The sequence below is a fragment of the Chiloscyllium punctatum genome, chromosome 35 (genome assembly GCF_047496795.1).
Source record: "Chiloscyllium punctatum isolate Juve2018m chromosome 35, sChiPun1.3, whole genome shotgun sequence".
In the NCBI taxonomy this organism is placed as follows: Eukaryota; Metazoa; Chordata; class Chondrichthyes; order Orectolobiformes; family Hemiscylliidae; genus Chiloscyllium; species Chiloscyllium punctatum.
The window spans coordinates 21,936,825-21,958,437 of NC_092773.1; the positions used below are offsets into that span (position 1 = coordinate 21,936,825).

At 50.8% G+C, this 21,613-nt stretch overlaps 1 protein-coding gene across 1 annotated transcript in view; it reads right to left on the reverse strand.

The window, feature by feature from the left end:
• Positions 1-920: 920 nt before the first annotated feature.
• Positions 921-21,613, reverse strand: part of LOC140459768 (STE20-like serine/threonine-protein kinase) — a 56,728-nt gene continuing 36,035 nt past the window's right edge. The window contains exons 14-20 of the mRNA XM_072554285.1: positions 13,643-13,819; positions 11,200-11,329; positions 9,886-10,010; positions 8,107-8,292; positions 5,828-5,953; positions 4,613-4,726; positions 921-2,645 (exon numbers count right to left, since the gene is read on the reverse strand). Coding sequence (XP_072410386.1) covers positions 2,511-2,645; positions 4,613-4,726; positions 5,828-5,953; positions 8,107-8,292; positions 9,886-10,010; positions 11,200-11,329; positions 13,643-13,819 — 993 coding nt within the window. The 3' untranslated portion in view covers positions 921-2,510. The remainder of the gene's footprint in view (positions 2,646-4,612; positions 4,727-5,827; positions 5,954-8,106; positions 8,293-9,885; positions 10,011-11,199; positions 11,330-13,642; positions 13,820-21,613) is intronic.

The window sequence follows — 21,613 nt, forward strand, 5'->3', positions numbered from 1 at the left end:
TTTCGCCTGTTGAATTGGGAATTCTTGCAAAGTGTGCTGACGTGCACAAGAGGGAAATTGTTGACAAAAATTCTTACTCAGAAAGGCTGGGTTAGGTTGAGACTATAGGATGAAGGCTGACAGCAGGTGGACAGACAGGAAAGTGGAGTTGAGGCCATAACAATCAGCCATGATCTTGGTACATCTCCTGACCCTTGCGTCTTTGTGTTCATCAGTCAGATCGTGCATCAGCAAGATCTGAGCCACTTGTACAAAAGCAATCTCCCGTAGACTTGATTGTGGCCACAACGTTATGGAGGGCACATACCATTCAAATTACCAGCGTGGGCACCATGCACCAGACTCTACTGTGCCGTAAATGCCTGTTTCCATACTTTCCCTGCTGCTACACAGCACTTTGTTAAACCATCTTGTACCTTATGCTAAGGTCGGAACAGATCTTGGCTTCCAGGCACCTCTCTCACCGTAGCTTTTCCAGAGTGATTGTGGTGTTATTCTGACTCGAGACACCAGGTGGCACCTCAATCTCGTGGATCATCATTCAATTGTCAGGGTTAGGGTGATTCCAGATATCTAGGCAGACCCTTTCCTATTCCTCTGCTTTTCTTCACTGGAGACTTCAACGCCTGTAAATTCAGGGGGATTTCTGGGTTTCTTTGCCTCTGAGAGAGCAGCACTCTGTCCGCACTGCAATGGAGCATCAGTCTTGATTTCTGTGCTCTTCAAGTAGGACTTGAACCCACATTGTGATGCTACCCATGCGTGCTACCCACAGAATCACAACTGGCTCACAAGAGAAACCCAATTTTCCTTTATTGTTGGAGCGTGAGTGTTGCTGCTTACTTGTCGAGCGAGAGAGAGAGAATAGCAGAAATCCAGTAAACGTACAGGCCCTGTGTATAAGCCTGCATTAGCCCCACACAAATCAGACATACCAAGGGTCAATTGCATTTTATTTACATCTGTACACAATAACACTAACAATTCGGAAAGAAGCTTCACAGAAAAGTACTTTATTTGTGGAAAGTGGGAATTGATGAATGATTGGAACGACTGAGACAAGGTTATCTCCTCAATGCAAGGGAACTCTCTGGGCCAACAGCTGTCACAATTTCTACCTTGGCTTGGTGGGGTGTGACCTGGGGCTGTGATCATTCACTTAAACCTATATGTGCTGACGCAGTCTCCTCTTCCCTCCCCTGACACTGCTCCGGCATTGTCTTTCGTACAATAAAATTGTATGGCTTACTTAGAATATTTAAGCCATCTCTAGCATTCCTAAAATTTGTTTGAGAAGAACGTAGGGAAGTGATTTCAAAAAGATATATTCTTGGATGGAACATGGGCGCTCCTGGCAAGGGCAGGATTTGTTACTCATCGCTAATTGCCTTTGAACTCACTAGGCCACTTTGGAGGACAGTTACCAGTCAACACTTTTTTAAAAATTCACTCATAGGATGTAAACATCACTGGCTGGGCCCAGGATTTATTGCCCTGCCCCCTTACGCCATGTTGGGAAGGTGGGGGTGAGCTGCCTCCTTGAACTGCTGCAGTCCCGTGTGGTGTAGGGACCCCCCACACTCCCCCCTTAGGGAGGGAGTTCGAGGATTCTGACCCAGCGTCACTGAAGGGACGGCTGACAGGTTTCCAAGTCAGGATGGTGACTGGCTCATAGGGGAAATTGCAGGGAGTGGTGTTCCCATGGTCCTCCAAATGGGTTTGCTGTTTGAGGAGCCTTGGTAAATTGATGCAGTCCATCTGCATCTGCTGCTACTGGGTGTCTGTGGTGGAGGAAGTGGATGTTTATGGGTGTGATGCCAATCAAGCGGGGGCTGCTTTGTCTTGGATGGTGTCGAGCTTCTTGAGTGTTGTTGGAACGGCCCCCATCCAGGTCATGTGTGGCATATTCCATCACACGCTCCAGACTCGTGTCAATGGTGGACAGGCTTTAGGGAGCTACATGCTCCAGGATTCTGAGCATCTCACCTGCTCTTGTAGCCACTGTGTTTATGTGGGGCTGGTCCAGTTGAGTTTCTGATCACTGATAACCCCCAGAATGTTGATAATGGGGGTGTGATTCAGTGATGTTAACACCATTGAATGTCAAGGGGTGGTGGTTAGATTCTCTCGTACTGGTGATGTTCATTGCCTGGCACTTACGTGGTGCGAATGTTACTTGCCACTTGTCAGGCCAAGGCTGGATTTTATCTTGTATTTAAACTTGGACTGCTTCAGTGTCTGAGGAATGCTGAATGGTGCTGAACATTCCCACTTCCGAACCTTACGATGGAGGGAAGGTCAGACTCGCTTTCAATTTCACATTTATTGATTGGAAGGGCCACTAGACGCTGTGCTGGGATTCGAACCCCCCTGTTCCCCAGGTGTCTGGATGATACCATCCCATTACCACGACACCACCCTTCCACCCATTGTTGGGGTTCGTTACCCAGACACCGAAGGCCTCCATTTATCCTCCAGCGGCAGTGTGCGAGTTAGTGTCCGGAGGCTGCCTATGACGGGAAGCTGGGGAGGGGGAAGAACCGGGAGATCCTGTGCAGCGAAGATTTGGTGGTGTCTGGCTCGCTGCTCCGCCGGGAAGTGACCTCCTGCTGCTGGCGTCTACGTGTAAGCTCTTCCTCGAGGATCTGCAGAAACGTAATAACCCAGGCAAAGCTCCAGTGAATACTGACACAGCATCGGAGATCACAGTCAGACCCTCAGCCATGACAGAATGCTGGCCCGACTTCCCAATATCTCCCTGCTGGGACACGAGCAGGCCATTCAGCCCCTCGACACTGTTCGGTCAAGGCTATACTTTCTTTTTTAATTTACTCACGGGATTAGGGCATCACTGGCTAGGCCAGCATTTATTACCCATTCTTCAATGTCCAGAGGGCAATTAAGAGTCAACCACATCGCTGTGGGTCAAGACTCACATTGCTCTGGTCAAGACCAGATTTCCTTCCCGAAAGGGCATTAGCGAACCAGATGGATTTTTCCGAATATTGACCGAGGTCCTCAAGAGATTCTTAGTTCCAGATTTTTACTGAATTCAAATGCCACCATCTGGGATTCGAACCCAGGTCCCCAGAACATTCCCTGGGTGTCTGGATTAGCAGACCAGTCATAACACCACCAAGCTAACACCTCCTCTGGCTCCAAACCCAAGGGTGTGTAGCGATTGTGACCCGGTCAGACAGGCAGACCTCATAGAATCTGAGTTCCCCAACTGGGGCTGTTCACCAGGTCCAATCAGGGAGCCCTGGCTGACAGACACAAACAGAAGGGTCAGAGGTTCTGTTCACTCTAAGAGTTGGCTCTGTATCAGGGACTCTCTGCACATAAATAAAGGGTGACTTGGCGACATGCTATTGGCCTCTCTGGAATTATTTCAGGTGGGCCTGGAGGTAAAGAGGTCATCAGGGACAAAGTTTTAGTGAGGCCCTTTCCAATGCATGTGGGGATAGCTCAGCTCTTCGGAGATTACCTTTTGAGGAGCGATCCGTTATACCGCTTGGGAAAACAAAGCAGCTTTGCATTGGCCTGGTGCCTTGCCCAGCCTCCAAAGCTGCAAGACTCTGTGGGGAGTTTGCTCCTTTCGCAGAGAGATGGGGTGGGCTGGGGTGATGTTTGATTTTCCTGGGCTTACAGGGTTCCGGTTGGCTGAATGTGACATCCCTCTGAATGGGTTGCCACATTGATCTGACGCAATACTCCAAACAATAACAACTTGGATTTATATATCCTTTTCAGCAAACACTTGGGAGTACTTTGGGAATGGAGAGGTGCAAGCGTTAACAGATAACAAGTCCCCCTGCCATGTAAGGAGGCATGAGAATGGGCTGACCGTTAGCTTAGACAATCAGCTCTGAGGAAGGATGCCATTGGAGGGCTAAGGGGAAAAGACAGGAGACTCGTCCTAGCCTAGTTACTCTTACAGTGAGGTAGAGAGTTGGCGAGGGGGGAGTTTCAGAGCTTAAGGCCAAGGAAGGTTGAAGGATGGCCAGCAATGGTTGAGTGATTAAAATCAAGGGCATTCTGATGAGGTCGGCACTCAGAGGAGAATGAGTAACGAGTGTGTGTGTGTGTATGTGCGTAAGACTGTGTGCTTGTGTGTGAGACTGTGCATGAGACTGTGTGTGCGTGTGTGTCAGTGTATGTGTTTATTTGTGTGTGTGTCAGTGTATGTGTCAATGTGTGTATTTATTTCTGTGTATGTGTGTGACTGTGTATGTGTTAGTGTGTGCGTTTATTTATGTGTGTTAGTATGTGTGACTGTGTCAGTATGTGTGTGACTGTGCACATGTGTGTGTTTGTGTGTGTCAGCGTGTGTGTCAGTATCTGTGTGCGTGTGTCAGTGTGTGCGTTTATTTATGTGTGTTAGTATGTGTGACTGTGTGTGTGTCAGTATGTGTGTGACTGTGTGCACATGTGTGTGTTTGTGTGTGTCAGCGTGTGTTCAGTATCTGTGTGCGTGTGTCAGTGTGTGTGTACTTGCCAGTATGTCTGCATGTGTGCCAGTATGCGTGTGACCGTGTGTGTTTATTTGTGTGTGTGTCAGTATTGTGTGACTGTGTGTCAGGATGTGTGCGTGTGTGTTTGTAATATTTACCTCTTTGCGAGACACAAGCCTCTCCCTCCATTCCTTCAGTTCCATTGTGTGTTCCTCATCGAGAGTCTTCAACTTCTCTCGCTCCCGACTGACCAAGAGGCTCAGTTTCTCACTCTGAGGAAAGGAGCAAAGAACTCAGTCACCTGAGCCGACTGGATGCGTTTCTATGTTTAGCTTTGAACAAGTTAGGTGTCAGATGGAGCTGTCCATTTGAGGTTCCCTCTGGGTTGGGTTCTATCCCAACAGAGCTTCTCAATGGTCTGATTCCCCCAGACTCTGAAGACACTCAGAGGTTAATGCCATGGTAAGCTGTGATGGCCAGTTCTTTCTGTTGGCCACACGGTCAATGAGAGGTGCTGGCCAGGTTGGCTCTGCTCTCCCACCTTTTGAGAAGGCGGGTGGGGGAGGGGTGAGCCGCCTTCAGTGAATCTCTTTGCTGTACAGTGTTTCAATTATGCAGTCCTTGAGGGAGTTCCCAGATTTTGACTGAGGAACTACAAAGGACAAGCTGTGAAACAACAGTGTATGGAGCAATGTGCCAGCGTGACGGACTCTTTCCCAACTTAATCATAGAGATGTACAGCACGGAAACAGACCTTCAGTCCAACTTGCCCATGCCAAAGAGATATTTTAAATTAATCCTGTCCCATTTGCCAGCATTTGGCCCATATCCCTCCAAACCCTTCCTATTCATATACCCATCCAGATGCCTCTTAAATGCTGTCATTGTACCAGCCTCCACCACTTCCTCTGGCAGCTCATTCCAAACACGTACCACCCTCTACGTGAATTAGTTGCGCCTCAGGTCCCTTTTAAATCTTTTCTCTCTCACCTTAAACCTGTGCCCTCTTGGATTTTGGATCCCCCCATCTGGGAAAATAGACCTTGACTAATCACTCTATCTGCATCCCTCATGATTTCATAAACCTCTATAAGGTCACCCCTCAGCCTCCGATGCTCCAGGGAAAACAGCCCCACCCTGTTCAGCCTCTCCCTGTAGCTCAAACCCTCCGACCCTGGCGACATCCTTATAAATTTTTTGTGAACCCTTTCAAGTATCACAAAGACCTTCTCTGTGGCTTCCTTTACCATTCCCCAACCTCTGCTCCCCAACCTCTCTCCCCACCTCTGCCACAATCTATCTGAAGGTGTAAAACTGAGAAAGGAGTTCATCAAATTGTCCTGGCACCTCTGTGGGCCTTGGTAGTGAATTACCTGAAGGTGCTGTAACTCCACCATGTTGCTGTCACACTGCCTCTGCAGCTCCTGGAGGTGAACCTCGTGTTTTTGCTGCTGCTGTTGCCTCTCCTCTTTCTGACGAACCTCTTCCTGAAGTAGAAACTAGCAAGAGAACCCGCCGATATTAGTTCAAGGTGCATTTCGGGACAGGTTATTAGGTTTCTCTCAGTAACGGCAGCCAAGGAGCGACGGGATTGTTATCAGAAACCATTCCATAACATGTCCTTTAGGGAAAAGCACCTGGTGTCCTTGCCCAGTCTGACTCACAGCAACATGGTCTCAGCTGCCCTCTGAAATGGCCGAGCAAGCCACCCAGTCAAGGGCAGTTAGGGATTGGCCAGAAATGCCCATCTTGCCAATGGCACACATCCCGTAGACGGAAGAGAAACCCAGCCTGCTGAATGCAGCACACTTCCTCACGCTGACTCGAACACCTGACTGTACTGTCTAATCGCCCCGAACGTAACGCGGATATGGGGAATCAGCTCCCTTACAGTCTCACTAATTTCCACTCTCAATCGTTCAGGGCTGCAGTGCTTAAACTTTACGGAAAAGAGAGACACGCGATCAACGATTTTCCTCCTGCACTCGTCAGGACACACACACACAAGAATGTCAAATTTCAACCAGTCACAACAATTTATGGTACAGGGAAAAGGGCACCGACTGTTTGGCAAGTCAACTCTGACTGGCTAAAATGTCCACTATTTCAGGCAATTCCATAACTGGGCAGCACTAAGTACGTCAATGGCCAATACTGACATCTTGAAGATGAAGATTTGACATTGCGTATCTATCTCTTTCCTGGTTAATGTGCCAGACCACATACTGGCACTAATCCCATAAACCTAACCTCTTCCCACTAATACTCACCCTGATCCTTCAATAATCCTGTCTGTAAAAATGCGTACGTACACGCTCTGGACATTATCAACATCGTCCAATCCTATTTCCATTCCCCAGTCCGTCTGGAAAGACCTGAAACTGTGACATCTGCGATGTTCCAATGTGGATGTTAGCTGCCCATCAGGAACAGAGGCAGACTCCCAGAATTACTCAGGAAAAGTCACAAGGATATGGCAAACTGTAGTACTGAGTGTCGTGTGTGTATGTATGTGTGTGTGTGTGTGTGTGTGTGTTGGGGGGGGGGGGGGGGGGGGGTGGTCACTCAAGGTTACAAGTATTGAACTGTTTCCCACAGGGACACTAGGGTAGCGCAGATGCCAAATGAGGCTATTTGGCCCAGCCAGTCTGGACCAGGATGGCAGCTTCCCTAGTGGGAGGGAATATGGAATCAGTCTGGCTCCCATGTCCCCATCCAGTGAGTTCCCATGTTGATGTGCCTTTGCTGTCATCATCATAGGGTGTTGGGGGGGGCCATGGTAATGTTCCTGGGCTCAGTGGGAGTCCACCACCAGATGACCTGAGCCTCCAGTGACCTGCCTGTTTCGGACAGAAAACCCCGAGCTCCAGGTAGTGATTTCCTGCACCACATTTCCTCGATGAGGCATTGCTACTTCGTAAGAACATAGGGAGCAGGAGTCCTGGCCATTCAGCCCCTTGAGGAGACTGTCCCATCCAGAAGATCACCACTGACCCGATGGTGATCTGAACTGCACTGCCCATTCTCCTCCTCATCTCCGTCTCAATTGAGATATCTCCACCTCCTCACCCATGTTGTGAACCGCGTCCCCTAGTTCCAGAGACATTCTCTCAGCCCAGTCCTGCCTAATCCCTCAGGATCAGGCATTTCAATGACTCTTTCAAGCTCCAACACGTACGGACCAGGTCCTTCCTCAGAAGAGAAAGGTGTTTTGAGGAAAGGTCACTGGGCCCCAAACGTTAACTCTGATTTCTCTCGACATAGGTGCTGCCTGACCTGCTGAGCTTTTCCAGCAATTCCTGTTTTTGCCTCAGAAGACAAACCCCTTTTTAATCCCGAGAATCAGCCGATCTGAACTGCATTCAAGGCACATCCCTTCTTAAGCAAGGAGACCGAAATTGCGTGCGTTACTCTCGGTGCAGTCTCACCAACGCCATGTCACAAGACTTCCCAACCTTTCGGTATACTCCCACAGTCCCTTGCAATAGAGGCTGACATTCCATTTGCCTCCATCATTACTTGCTGCATCTGCATGCGAACTTTTTTTTATTTTGCAGGCAAGTTTGGAGATGTGTCTGAGACTCCACCCTGCTCGTCACTCTTGGCTTGTGATACAAGGAGAGGCGTAAGAGGTAGGGGTGGATTGGCTGACCTGTTTGACGAGTTCCCTCTGCTCCACCGCGCCAACAGCCTTGATCTTCAGGCTCTGCTTGAAGAGGTTCAGCCTGGCCTTGACATCCTGGCGCTGCATCTTTGGCAGTCGGGCCCTCTCCTGTGCCTGCTGGTTCCTCAGGTCCTCGAGGAGGTTGCTGTGGTCGTGGGCCATTCTCTCCGTCTCCTGCGAGAGAGGGGAAAGCAGCAGCTCTTTACACTGACCCATACCCGAAAATGAGGAGAATCATGGCGGGTCGCAAAACGGGCTCCTTCCACTCTTCCCACAGAGATTCCCGAACAACGACTCGCCTCCCCCCGGCTTTATCAGGAAAGAAGAGCTTATGCTCAAAACATCGACTCTCCTGCTCCTCAGATGCTGCCTGACTGGCTGTGCTTTTGGAGCACCACATTGTTTGGCATATTTTAGGCTGACCAATGGCCTGCCTCTCTGGCAGGGGAGCACAAAGGCAGGAACAGCTGTGGGGGCAACATGTTGGGGGAGTGGTCTGGATGGGTGCACAAGACCACTTTATTTTATCCTTTTAAGGTCAACGTTTGTTGTCCGTCCCTTGGACTGAGTGGCTTCCCAGGACTGTCTCAGAGGACAGTGCATACTCAATCGTTCCTTCAGTGTCACTGGGTCAAAATCCTGGAACCCCCTCCGTAACAGCGCTGTGCGGTGGGGGTCCCTACAACACACAGACTGCAGCAGCTCAAGAAGGAGGCTCACCCCCACCTTCTCAACGGGGAGGTTACGGTGGGCAATTAGAGATGGCAAGTCAACGGCATCCGAAAGAGTATCCTCACCTCTGTTTTAAATGGGGGCTTTTTAACAGGGACCCCGAGTTCTAGATTTTCCCAGAACAAGAGACACCCTTTCCACACCCAGCTGGTGGAGTCCCGTCGGATGGGCAGGAATCAGGAATGCACCAGATTATGCCAACACAGGGTGGCGACAAGGGGCATCGCTTGGCACTGAGGTGTGGCAAAAACAGGGCACTGCCCCAAGCGCAGCCAGTCGAGGGCTGGATAGAGACAGCAGAGGCCCATCAGCGATGACAGCTACACACACCAATGTGAAACGGGCACCCCGGTGTGTGCCTCTGTACACTGTGGTTAAGGAGATTTCGTGCAATTCTGGTTTCCTTCCGATCGGAAACTTGAAAGGGTTCAGAAAAGATTCCCAAGAATCTTGCCAAGGTTGGAGGGTTTGAGCTACAGGGAGAGGCTGAATGGGCTGGGGCTGTTTTGCCTGGAGCGTTGGAGGCTGAGGGGTGACCTGAAAGAGGTTTATAAAGTCCTGAAGGGCACAGATTTGATAAATAGATAAAGTCTTTTCTCTGGGGTGGGGGAGTCCAGAACTAGAGGGTAAAGGTTTAGGGTGAGAGGGGAAAGATATAAAAGAGACCTAAGAGGCAACCTTTTCGCACAGGGGGTGGTACGTATATGGAATGAGCTGCCAGAGGAAGTGGTGGAGGCTGGTACAATTGCAACGTTTAAGAGGCATTTGGATGGGTATATGAATAGGAAGGGTTTGGAGGGATATGGGCCGGGTGCTGGCAGGTGGGACTAGATTGGGTTGGGATATCTGGGTTGGACCGAAGGGTCTGTTTCCGTGCTGTACACCTCTATGAGTCTATTTGAAGAGACAGCCAGCGACACTGACAGCCATTTGGATCCAGGTTCAGCCAGACCCACCTCAGCTCAAATCCTGAGGAGGCCCAGCACGGACGGAACTGAATCCCCATCGCTGGGATTCCCGGTATCACTGGCTCACCTTGTCGTGTCTCTTTAACAACAGCTGCCTCTGTAGCGAGCACTGCTCCTTGACCTGCTGCTTGAACAGATAGTATTTTTCCTGGAGGTGGCGCTGCTCCACATCCCAGACCACTGCCTCACGCTCTACAGCACACAGGATGGAGAGAAAGAGAGAGAGAGAGAGAGGGAGGACAGACACAGGGGAGAGACAGATGGGGGAGAGACAGGGGAAAGAGATGAGGGGGACAGGGGAGACAGAGAGAGACAGGTGGAGGAAAGAGTGAGGGGAGAGAAAGACAGTGGAAAAACGGGGGAGAACAAGAAATAGGGGAGGGGGAGAGACAGAGACATGGGGGAGAGAGAGAGAGAGAGACGAGGAGAAACAGGGAGAGAGACGGGGAGAGAAGAGACGGGGACAGAGACGGGAGAAACAGGGGAGAGTGATGGGAGGGAGAGAGACAAGGGGTAAAGACAGGGCAGAGAGATAAGGGGAAAGACAGGGCAAAGAGGTAGGCAAGGAGAGAGATAGAGAGAGACGGGGACAGAGACAGGGGACAGAAAGAGACAGGGGAGAGAGATTGGGCAGAGTGATAGGGGAGAAAGATATAGGAAGGAGATGGGAAGAGAACAGGGAAGACAGGAGATATGGTAAACTATCCAGACAGGCAAACCAGCACCATTGCCACATGTGAGCATTTAAAACATTTGTGTGTGTGTGTGTGTGTGTGTGTGAGTTTGCGCGTATATGTGTTTGCGTGTGTGTGAATGTGCGTGTCTCTGTGTGTGCGTATCTGTATGTGTTTCTGTGTGTGTCTATGTGGGTGGGTGCAGTGTTCTGGGAACACTCTTGACTGACTGACTGATCTCTATACTTCATAAGTTGTGTCATTTCAAACTCTCCTCCAGCTGACCAGTGTGCTTTCAAGGCACGAGTATTGCAACACCATGTGAAATTCCTCACCCAACCGTGGAAACCGCCTTTATGCATTTGTTGATTTGAAATCCAATCTCTGCAACTTCAAGACATCGGAGCAGAATAGGCCATTCAGCCCATCGAGTCTGCTCCACCATTCCACGAGATTATGCCTGACCTGATAATCCTCAACTCCACTTGCCCCATAATTCTCAAATCCCCTTTCTGATTATGAATCTGTTTTCACATCTCACCAAGAGTCATGAACTTTTCCAAACCTTTGAGTGCACTGCGCTGTGTGACAACAACAATCATTTATCAAGGCAGTGCCCCCACTGTCTGTGTTGGGGGACTGCAACATCGGCTGGTTGACCTGGATTTCGAAGGATCTAATTACCCTTTGTAGCTGCGAGTTCTCACCTCTCTTGAGCTGCTGTCCCCTCATCAGCCGCTCAAAGTCTGTGGAGGATATTTTGGTCTTCCGTTCCTGAACAATCATTTGAAGTCTCTCATTCAGCTCCTGTTGTTGCTTCTGGATGAATTCTTGTTCCTGGGAATAACGCAAAAGTAACCCTGGTGTTGCAGACTTTGAGATATATGTACAAATAGATCTTAATGTCATTTGTTTTGAAGTTAGGGTTTTTGAGTTTTGAACTAGTGACGTGTGAGTGGGGAAATGTTTAACGATGAACCTATTGGTACCCCCAGCCATGCAGGTGAAATATACAACAGCGTGAAGGAGCCAGCCTGGGGACAAATACTTTGGGAGAGCCTTCCCACCATGTTTTACCTAGACTGGGAGTGTTGATAGGGACAGTGCAACCTGTCCTGGGAGTGTGTGATGGGGGACAGTGTAGAGGGAGCTTTACTCTGTATCTAACCCCATGCTGTCCCTGTCCTGGGAGTGTTTGATGGGGGACAGTGTAGAGAGAGCTTTACTCTGTATCTAACCCTGTGCTGTCCCTGTCCTGGGGAGTGTTTGATGGGAGGACAGTGTAGAGGGAGCTTTACTCTGTATCTAACCCCGTGCTGTCCCTGTCCTGGGGAGTGTTTGATGGGGGACAGTGTAGAGAGAGCTTTACTCTGTATCTAACCCCACGCTCTCCCTGTCCTGGGAGTGTTTGATGGGGGGACAGTGTCGAGAGAGCTTTACTCTGTATCTAACCCCACGCTCTCCCTGTCCTGGGAGTGTTTGATGGGGGGACAATGTCGAGAGAGCTTTACTCTGTATCTAACCCCGTGCTGTCCCTGTCCTGGGAGTGTTTGATCGGGGACAGTGTAGAGTGAGCTTTACTCTGTATCTAACCCCGTGCTGTCCCTGTCCTGGGGAGTGTTTGATGGGGGACAGTGTAGAGAGAGCTTTACTCTGTATCTAGTTCCATGCTGTCCCTGTCCTGGGAGTGTTTGATGGGGGGACAGTATAGACGGAGCTTTACTCTGTATCTAACCCCGTGCTGTCCCTGTCCTGGGAGTGTTTGATGGGGGACTGTGTCGAGAGAGCTTTACTCTGTATCTAACCCCACGCTCTCCCTGTCCTGGGAGTGTTTGATGGGGGACAGTGTAGAGGGAGCTTTACTCTGTATCTAACCCCACGCTCTCCCTGTCCTGGGAGTGTTTGATGGGGACAGTGTAGAGGGAGCTTTACTCTGTATCCAACCCCGTGCTGTCCCTGTCCTGGGAGTGTTTGATGGGGAGACAGTGTAGAGAGAGCTTTACTCTGTATCTAACCCCATGCTGTCCCTGTCCTGGGAGTGTTTGATGGGGGACAGTGTAGAGTTAGCTTTATTCTGTATCTAACCCCGTGCTGTCCCTGTCCTGGGTGTGTTTGATGGGGGGACAGTGTAGAGGGAGCTTTACTCTGTATCTAACCCCGTGCTGTCCCTGTCCTGGGAGTGTTTGATCGGGGACAGTGTAGAGTGAGCTTTACTCTGTATCTAACCCCGTGCTGTCCCTGTCCTGGGGAGTGTTTGATGGGGGACAGTGTAGAGAGAGCTTTACTCTGTATCTAATTCCATGCTGTCCCTGTCCTGGGAGTGTTTGATGGGGGGACAGTATAGACGGAGCTTTACTCTGTATCTAACCCCGTGCTGTCCCTGTCCTGGGAGTGTTTGATGGGGGACTGTGTCGAGAGAGCTTTACTCTGTATCTAACCCCACGCTCTCCCTGTCCTGGGAGTGTTTGATGGGGGACAGTGTAGAGGGAGCTTTACTCTGTATCTAACCCCACGCTCTCCCTGTCCTGGGAGTGTTTGATGGGGGGACAGTATCGAGAGAGCTTTACTCTGTATCTAACCCCACGCTCTCCCTGTCCTGGGAGTATTTGATGGGGACAGTGTAGAGGGAGTTTTACTCTGTATCCAACCCCGTGCTGTCCCTGTCCTGGGAGTGTTTGATGGGGAGACAGTGTAGAGAGAGCTTTACTCTGTATCTAACCCCATGCTGTCCCTGTCCTGGGAGTGTTTGATGGGGGACAGTGTAGAGTTAGCTTTATTCTGTATCTAACCCCGTGCTGTCCCTGTCCTGGGAGTGTTTGATGGGGGACAGTGTAGAGGAAGCTTTACTCTGTATCTAACCCTGTGCTGTCCCTGTCCTGGGAGTGTTTGATGGGGGACAGTGTAGAGAGAGCTTTACTCTGTATCTAACCCCGTGCTGTCCCTGTCCTGGGAGTGTTTGATGGGGGGACAGTGTAGAGAGAGCTTTACTCTGTATCTAACCCTGTGCTGTCCCTGTCCTGGGAGTGTTTGATGGGGGCAGTGTAGAGAGACCTTTACTCAGAACTGAAAGGTTTAGCTGGAATGTGTGTCAATGGCCTGTGCAGTAACATTTAAATAAAAGCAAAGTAAAGGTGATAAAGAAACTCTTACTTGCTTTTTGTCCTTCAGTGATTGCCGTTGTTTTGCGAATTCTTTCGCTTGCTGTGCTTTCAGGCGTTTTGCTTCATCGCGCAGACGGTTGGCATAGTCTTGTTCCAATCGATCAATCATCTGTCTGTAATGTCGATCCAGGTTCTCAATCTCATTGTCATAATATTGCTTCTTATTCTGTCCAGGTATAAAAAACACAGGGAACATACAGGAGAGGAAAGCTCTCTCTCCCCCCTCCTCCACATCACACACTCCCAGGGTTAGATACAGAGGAAAGCTCTCTCTACCCCCTCCCCATCACACACTCCCAGGGTTAGATACAGAGGAAAGCTCTCTCTACCCCCTCCCCATCACACACTCCCAGGGTTAGATACAGAGGAAAGCTCTCTCTCCCCCCTCCTCCACATCACACACTCCCAGGGTTAGATACAGAGGAAAGCTCTCTCTACCCCCTCCCCATCACACACTCCCAGGGTTAGATACAGAGGAAAGCTCTCTCTACCCCCTCCCCATCACACACTCCCACGGTTAGATACAGAGGAAAGCTCTCTCTACCCCCTCCCCATCACACACTCCCAGGGTTAGATACAGAGGAAAGCTCTCTCTACCCCCTCCCCATCACACACTCCCAGGGTTAGATACAGAGGAAAGCTCTCTCTCCCACTCCTCCCCATCACACACTCCCATGGTTAGATACAGAGGAAAGCTCTCTCTACCCCCTCTCCATCACACACTCCCAGGGTTAGATACAGAGGAAAGCTCTCTCTACCCCCTCCCCATCACACACTCCCAGGGTTAGATACAGAGGAAAGCTCTCTCTACCCCCTCCCCATCACACACTCCCAGGGTTAGATACAGAGGAAAGCTCTCTCTACCCCCTCCCCATCACACACTCCCAGGGTTAGATACAGAGGAAAGCTCTCTCTACCCCCTCCCCATCACACACTCCCATGGTTAGATACAGAGGAAAGCTCTCTCTCCCACTCCTCCCCATCACACACTCCCAGGGTTAGATACAGAGGAAAGCTCTCTCTACCCCCTCCCCATCACACACTCCCAGGGTTAGATACAGAGGAAAGCTCTCTCTCCCACTCCTCCCCATCACACACTCCCATGGTTAGATACAGAGGAAAGCTCTCTCTACCCTCACCCCATCGCACACTCCCACGGTTAGATACAGAGGAAAGCTCTCTCTACCCCCTCCCCATCACACACTCCCAGGGTTAGATACAGAGGAAAGCTCTGTCTACCCCCTCCCCATCACACACTCCCAGGCTTAGATACAGAGGAAAGCTCTCTCTACCCCCCCCTCCCCATCACACACTCCCAGGGTTAGATACAGAGGAAAGCTCTCTCTACCCCCTCCACATCATACACTCCCAGGGTTAGATACAGAGGAAAGCTCTCTCTCCCACTCCTCCCCATCACACACTCCCAGGGTTAGATACAGAGGAAAGCTCTCTCTACCCCCTCCCCATCACACACTCCCAGGGTTAGATACAGAGGAAAGCTCTCTCTCCCACTCCTCCCCATCACACACTCCCATGGTTAGATACAGAGGAAAGCTCTCTCTACCCCCTCCCCATCACACACTCCCAGGGTTAGATACAGAGGAAAGCTCTCTCTACCCCCTCCCCATCACACACTCCCAGGGTTAGATACAGAGGAAAGCTCTCTCTCCCACTCCTCCCCATCACACACTCCCAGGGTTAGATACAGAGGAAAGCTCTCTCTACCCCCTCCCCATCACACACTCCCAGGGTTAGATACAGAGGAAAGCTCTGTCTACCCCCTCCCCATCACACACTCCCAGGGTTAGATACAGAGGAAAGCTCTCTCTACCCCCTCCCCATCACACACTCCCACGGTTAGATACAGAGGAAAGCTCTCTCCCCCCCCTCCCCATCACAAACTCCCAGGGTTAGATACAGAGGAAAGCTCTCTCTACCCCCTCCCCATCACACACTCCCACGGTTGGATACAGAGGAAAGCTCTCTCTACCCCCTCCCCATCACACACTCTCAGGGTTAGATACAGAGGAAAGCTCTCTCTACCCCCTCCCCATCACACACTCCCACGGTTAGATACAGAGGAGAGCTCTCTCTACCCCCTCCCCATCACACACTCCCACGGTTAGATACAGAGGAAAGCTCTCTCTACCCCCTCCCCATCACACACTCCCACGGTTAGATACAGAGGAAAGCTCTCTCTACCCCCTCCCCATCACACACTCCCAGGGTTAGATACAGAGGAAAGCTCTCTCTCGACCCCCTCCCCATCGCACACTCCCAGGGTTAGATACAGAGGAAAGCTCTCTCTACCCCCTCCCCATCACACACTCCCAGGGTTAGATACAGAGGAAAGCTCTCTCTACCCCCTCCCCATCGCACACTCCCACGGTTAGATACAGAGGAAAGCTCTCTCTACCCCCTCCCCATCGCACACTCCCAGGGTTAGATACAGAGGAAAGCTCTCTCTACCCCCTCCCCATCGCACACTCCCAGGGTTAGATACAGAGGAAAGCTCTCTCTACCCCCTCCCCATCACACACTCCCAGGGTTAGATACAGAGGAAAGCTCTCCCTACCCCCTCCCCATCGCACACTCCCAGGGTTAGATACAGAGGAAAGCTCTCTCTACCCCCTCCCCATCGCACACTCCCAGGGTTAGATACAGAGGAAAGCTCTCTCTACCCCCTCCCCATCACACACTCCCACGGTTAGATACAGAGGAAAGCTCTCTCTACCCCCTCCCCATCACACACTCCCAGGGTTAGATACAGAGGAAAGCTCTCTCTACCCCCTCCCCATCGCACACTCCCACGGTTAGATACAGAGGAAAGCTCTCTCTACCCCCTCCCCATCACACACTCCCACGGTTAGATACAGAGGAAAGCTCTCTCTACCCCCCCCCCTCCACATCACACACTCCCAGGGTTAGATACAGAGGAAAGCTCTCTCTACCCCCTCCCCATCACACACTCCCAGGGTTAGATACAGAGGAAAGCTCTCTCTACCCCCTCCCCATCACACACTCCCACGGTTAGATACAGAGGAGAGCTCTCTCTACTCCCTCCCCATCACACACTCCCAGGGTTAGATACAGAGGAAAGCTCTCTCTACCCCCTCCCCATCACACACTCCCACGGTTAGATACAGAGGAAAGCTCTCTCTACCCCCTCCCCATCACACACTCCCAGGGTTAGATACAGAGGAAAGCTATCTCTACCCCCTCCCCATCACACACTCCCACGGTTAGATACAGAGGAGAGCTCTCTCTACTCCCTCCCCATCACACACTCCCAGGGTTAGATACAGAGGAAAGCTCTCTCTACCCCCTCCCCATCACACACTCCCACGGTTAGATACAGAGGAGAGCTCTCTCTACTGCCTCCCCTTCACACACTCCCACGGTTAGATACAGAGGAGAGCTCTCTCTACTCCCTCCACATCACACACTCCCAGGGTTAGATACAGAGGAAAGCTCTCTCTACCCCCCCTCCCCATCACACACTCCCAGGGTTAGATACAGAGGAAAGCTTTCTCTACCCCACCTCCCCATCACACACTCCCACGGTTAGATACAGAGGAAAGCTCTCTCTCCCCCCTCCCCATCACACACTCCCACGGTTAGATACAGAGGAAAGCTCTCTCTACCCCCTCCCCATCACACACTCCTACGGTTAGATTCAGAGGAAAGCTCTCTCTACCCCCTCCCCATCACACACTCCCAGGGTTAGATACAGAGGAAAGCTCTCTCTACCCCCTCCCCATCACACACTCCCAGGGTTAGATACAGAGGAAAGCTCTCTCTCTCCCCCCTCCCCATCACACACCCCCACGGTTAGATACAGAGGAAAGCTCTCTCTACCCCCTCCCCATCACACACTCCCAGGGTTAGATACAGAGGAAAGCTCTCTCTACCCCCTCCCCATTACACACTCCCACGGTTAGATACAGAGGAAAGCTCTCTCTACCCCCTCCCCATCACACACTCCCATGGTTAGATACAGAGGAAAGCTCTCTCTACCCTCACCCCATCGCACTCTCCCACGGTTAGATACAGAGGAAAGCTCTCTCTACCCCCTCCCCATCACACACTCCCACGGTTAGATACAGAGCAAAGCTCCCTCTACCCCCTCCCCATCACACACTCCCACGGTTAGATACAGAGGAAAGCTCTCTCTACTCCCTCCCCATCACACACTCCCACGGTTAGATACAGAGGAAAGCTCTCTCTACCCCCTCCCCATCACACACTCCCACGGTTAGATACAGAGGAAAGCTCTCTCTACCCCCTCCCCATCACACACTCCCACGGTTAGATACAGAGGAAAGCTCCCTCTACCCCCTCCCCATCACACACTCCCACGGTTAGATACAGAGGAAAGCTCTCTCTACCCCCTCCCCATCACACACTCCCACGTTTAGATACAGAGGAAAGCTCTCTCTACCCCCTCCCCATCACACACTCCCAGGATTAGATACAGAGGAAAGCTCTCTCTACCCCCTCCCCATCACACACTCCCACGGTTAGATACAGAGGAAAGCTCTCTCTACCCCCTCCCCATCGCACACTCCCAGGGTTAGATACAGAGGAAAGCTCTCTCTACCTCCTCCCCATCACACACTCCCACGGTTAGATACAGAGGAAAGCTCTCTCTACCCCCTCCCCATCACACACTCCCACGGTTAGATACAGAGGAAAGCTCTCTCTTCCCCCCCCCCCTCCCCATCACACACTCCCAGGGTTAGATACAGAGGAAAGCTCTCTCTACCCCCTCTCCATTGCACACTCACACGGTTAGATACAGAGGAAAGCTCTCTCTACCTCCTCCCATCACACACTCCCAGGGTTAGATACAGAGGAAAGCTCTCTCTACCTCCTCCCCATCACACACTCCCAGGGTTAGATACAGAGGAAAGCTCTCTCTACCTCCTCCCCATCACACACTCCCAGGGTTAGATACGGAGGAAAGCTTGCTCTACTCCCCCCCCCACCTTCCCATTACACACTCCTCAGGACAGGGTCAGTATGGGGTTCATAGAGTTATAGAGATGTACAGCACGGAAACAGACCCTTCGGCCCAACCCGTCCATGCTGACCCAGATATCCCAACCCAACCTCGTCCCACCTGCCAGCACCTGGCCCATATCCCTCCAAACCCTTCCTATTCATATACCCATCCAAATGCCTCTTAAATGTTGCAATTGTACCAGCCTCCACCACATCCTCTGGCAGCTCATTCCATACACGTACCACCCTCTGTGTGAAAAAGTTGCCCCTTAGGTCTCTTTTATATCTTTCCCCTCTCACCCTAAACCTATGCCCCTCTAGTTCTGGACTCCCCGACCCAGAGAAAAGACTTTGTCTATTTTTCATATCAATGCCTCTCATGAATTTACACACCTCTATAAAGTCACCCCTCAGCCTCCGACGCTCCAGGGAAAACTGCCCATAGCCTATTCATCCTCTCTGTACTCAAATCCTCCAACCCTGGCAACATTCTTGTAAATCCTTTCTGAACCCTTTCAAGTTTCACAACATCTTTCCGATAGGAAGGAGACCAGAATTGCACGCAATATTCCAACAGTGGCCTAACCCATGTCCTGTACAGTTGCAATATGACCTCCCAACTCCTGTACTCAAAACTCTGACCAATAAATGAAAGCATACCAAACGCCTTCTTCACTATCCTATCGACCTGCGACTCCACTTTCAAGAAGCTATGAACCTGCACTCCAAGGTCTCTTTGTTCAGCAACCCTCCCTAGGACCTTACCATTAAGTGTATAAGTCCTGCTAAGATTTGCTTTCCCAAAATGCAGCACCTCGCATTTATCTGAATTAAATTCCATCTGCCACTTCTCAGCCCATTGGCCCATCTGATCAAGATCCTGTTGGAATCTGAAGTAACCTTCTTTGCTGTCCACTACACCTCCAATTTTGTTGTCATCAGCAAACTTACCAACTACACCTCTTATTCTCATATCCAACTCATTTATATAAATGATGAAAAGTAGAGGACCCAGCACCGATCCTTGTGGCACTCCACTGGTCACAGGTCTCCAGTCTGAAAAACAACCCTCCACCACCACACTCTGTCTCCTACCTTTGAGCCAGTTCTGTATCCAAATGGTTAGTTTTCCCTGTATTCCGTGAGATCTAACCTTGCTAACCAGTCTCCCATGGGGAACCTTGTTGAACGCCTTACTGAAGTCCATATAGATCACATCTACCGATCTGCCTTCATCAATCCTCTTTGTTACTTCTTCAAAAAACTCAATCAAGTTTGTGAGTCATGATTTCCCACGCACAAGGCCATGTTGACTATCCCTAATCAGTCCTTGCCTTTCCAAATACATGTACATCCTGTCCCTCAGGATTCCCTCCAACAACTTGCCCACCACCGAGGTCAGGCTCACTGGTCTATAGTTCCCTGGCTTGTCTTTACCACCCTTCTTAAACAGTGGCACCACGTTTGCCAACCTCCAGTCTTCCGGCACCTCACCTGTGACTATCGATGATACAAATATCTCAGTAAGAGGCCCAGCAATCACTTCTCTAGCTTCCCACTGAGATCTAAGGTACACCTGATCAGGTCTTAGGGAGAGAATAGGGCCTTTCAAAGATCAGCAAGGCAGCCTTTGTGTGGAGCCACAGGAGATGGGGAGATACTAAACGAGTATTTTGCATAAGTGTTTACTGTGGAAAAGGACTTGGAAGATATAGAATGTCGGGAAATAGATGGTGACATCTTGAAAAATGTCCATATCACAGAGGAGGAAGTGCTGGATGTCTTAAAATGCATAAAGGTGGATAAATCTCCAGGTTACCTACAGAGTAAAGCTCCCTTTGCACTGTCCCCCATCAAATACTCCCAGGACAGGGACAGCATGGGGTTAGATACAGAGTAAAGCTCTCTCTACACTGTCCCCCATCAAGCACTCCCAGGACAGGGACAGCACGGGGTTAGATACAGAGTAAAGCTCTCTCTACACTGTCCCCCATCAAACACTCCCAGGACAGGGACAGCACGGGGTTAGATACAGAGTAAAGCTCTCTCTACACTGTCCCCATCAAACACACCCAGGACAGGGACAGCACAGGGTTAGATACAGAGTAAAGCTCCCTCTACACTGTGTCTCCCATCAAACACTCCCAGGACAGGGACAGCACGGGGTTCGATACAGAGTAAAGCTCTCTCTACACTGTCCCCCATCAAACACTCCCAGGACAGGGACAGCACGGGGTTAGATACAGAGTAAAGCTCTCTCTACACTGTCCCCCATCAAACACTCGCAGCACAGGGATAGCCTGGGGTTAGATATAGAGTGAAGCTCTCTCTACACCTACCCCTCATCAAACACTCCTAGGACATGAACAGCACGGGGTTAGATACAGAGTAAAGCTCTCTCTACACTGTCTCCCATCAAACGCTCCCAGGACAGGGACAGCACGGATTAGATACAGAGTAAAGCTCTCTCTACACTGTCCCCCATCAAACACTCCCAGGACAGGGACAGCACGGGGTTAGATACAGAGTAAAGCTCACTCTACACTGTCCCCCATCAAACACTCCCAGGACAGGGACAGCACGGGGTTAGATACAGAGTAAAGCTCACTCTACACTGTCCCCCATCAAACACTCCCAGGACAGGGACTGCACTGAGTTAGATACAGAGTAAAGCTCCTTCCACTCTCTAACAAGCATGGTGTTGAGGTGAAGGGGGAGCGAACAGTTAGATAATATCCACCTACGTTTGAAGGTTAGGGTTAGAAGGAAAGACTGTGGTGAGGCTGAGAGGGTCAGTCAGAGTGATGAGGCTCAAGCTTCACACAAAGTGGCTTCCAGCAGGAAATGCACACCTGGAGCCCACCAGCTTCTCCCTCAGCAAACAATGCTCACACCGCGTACACCCATCTCCCCCACCCGTCTGGTCCAGCCGCTCCCCTATCCCGCTGTCTGGCTC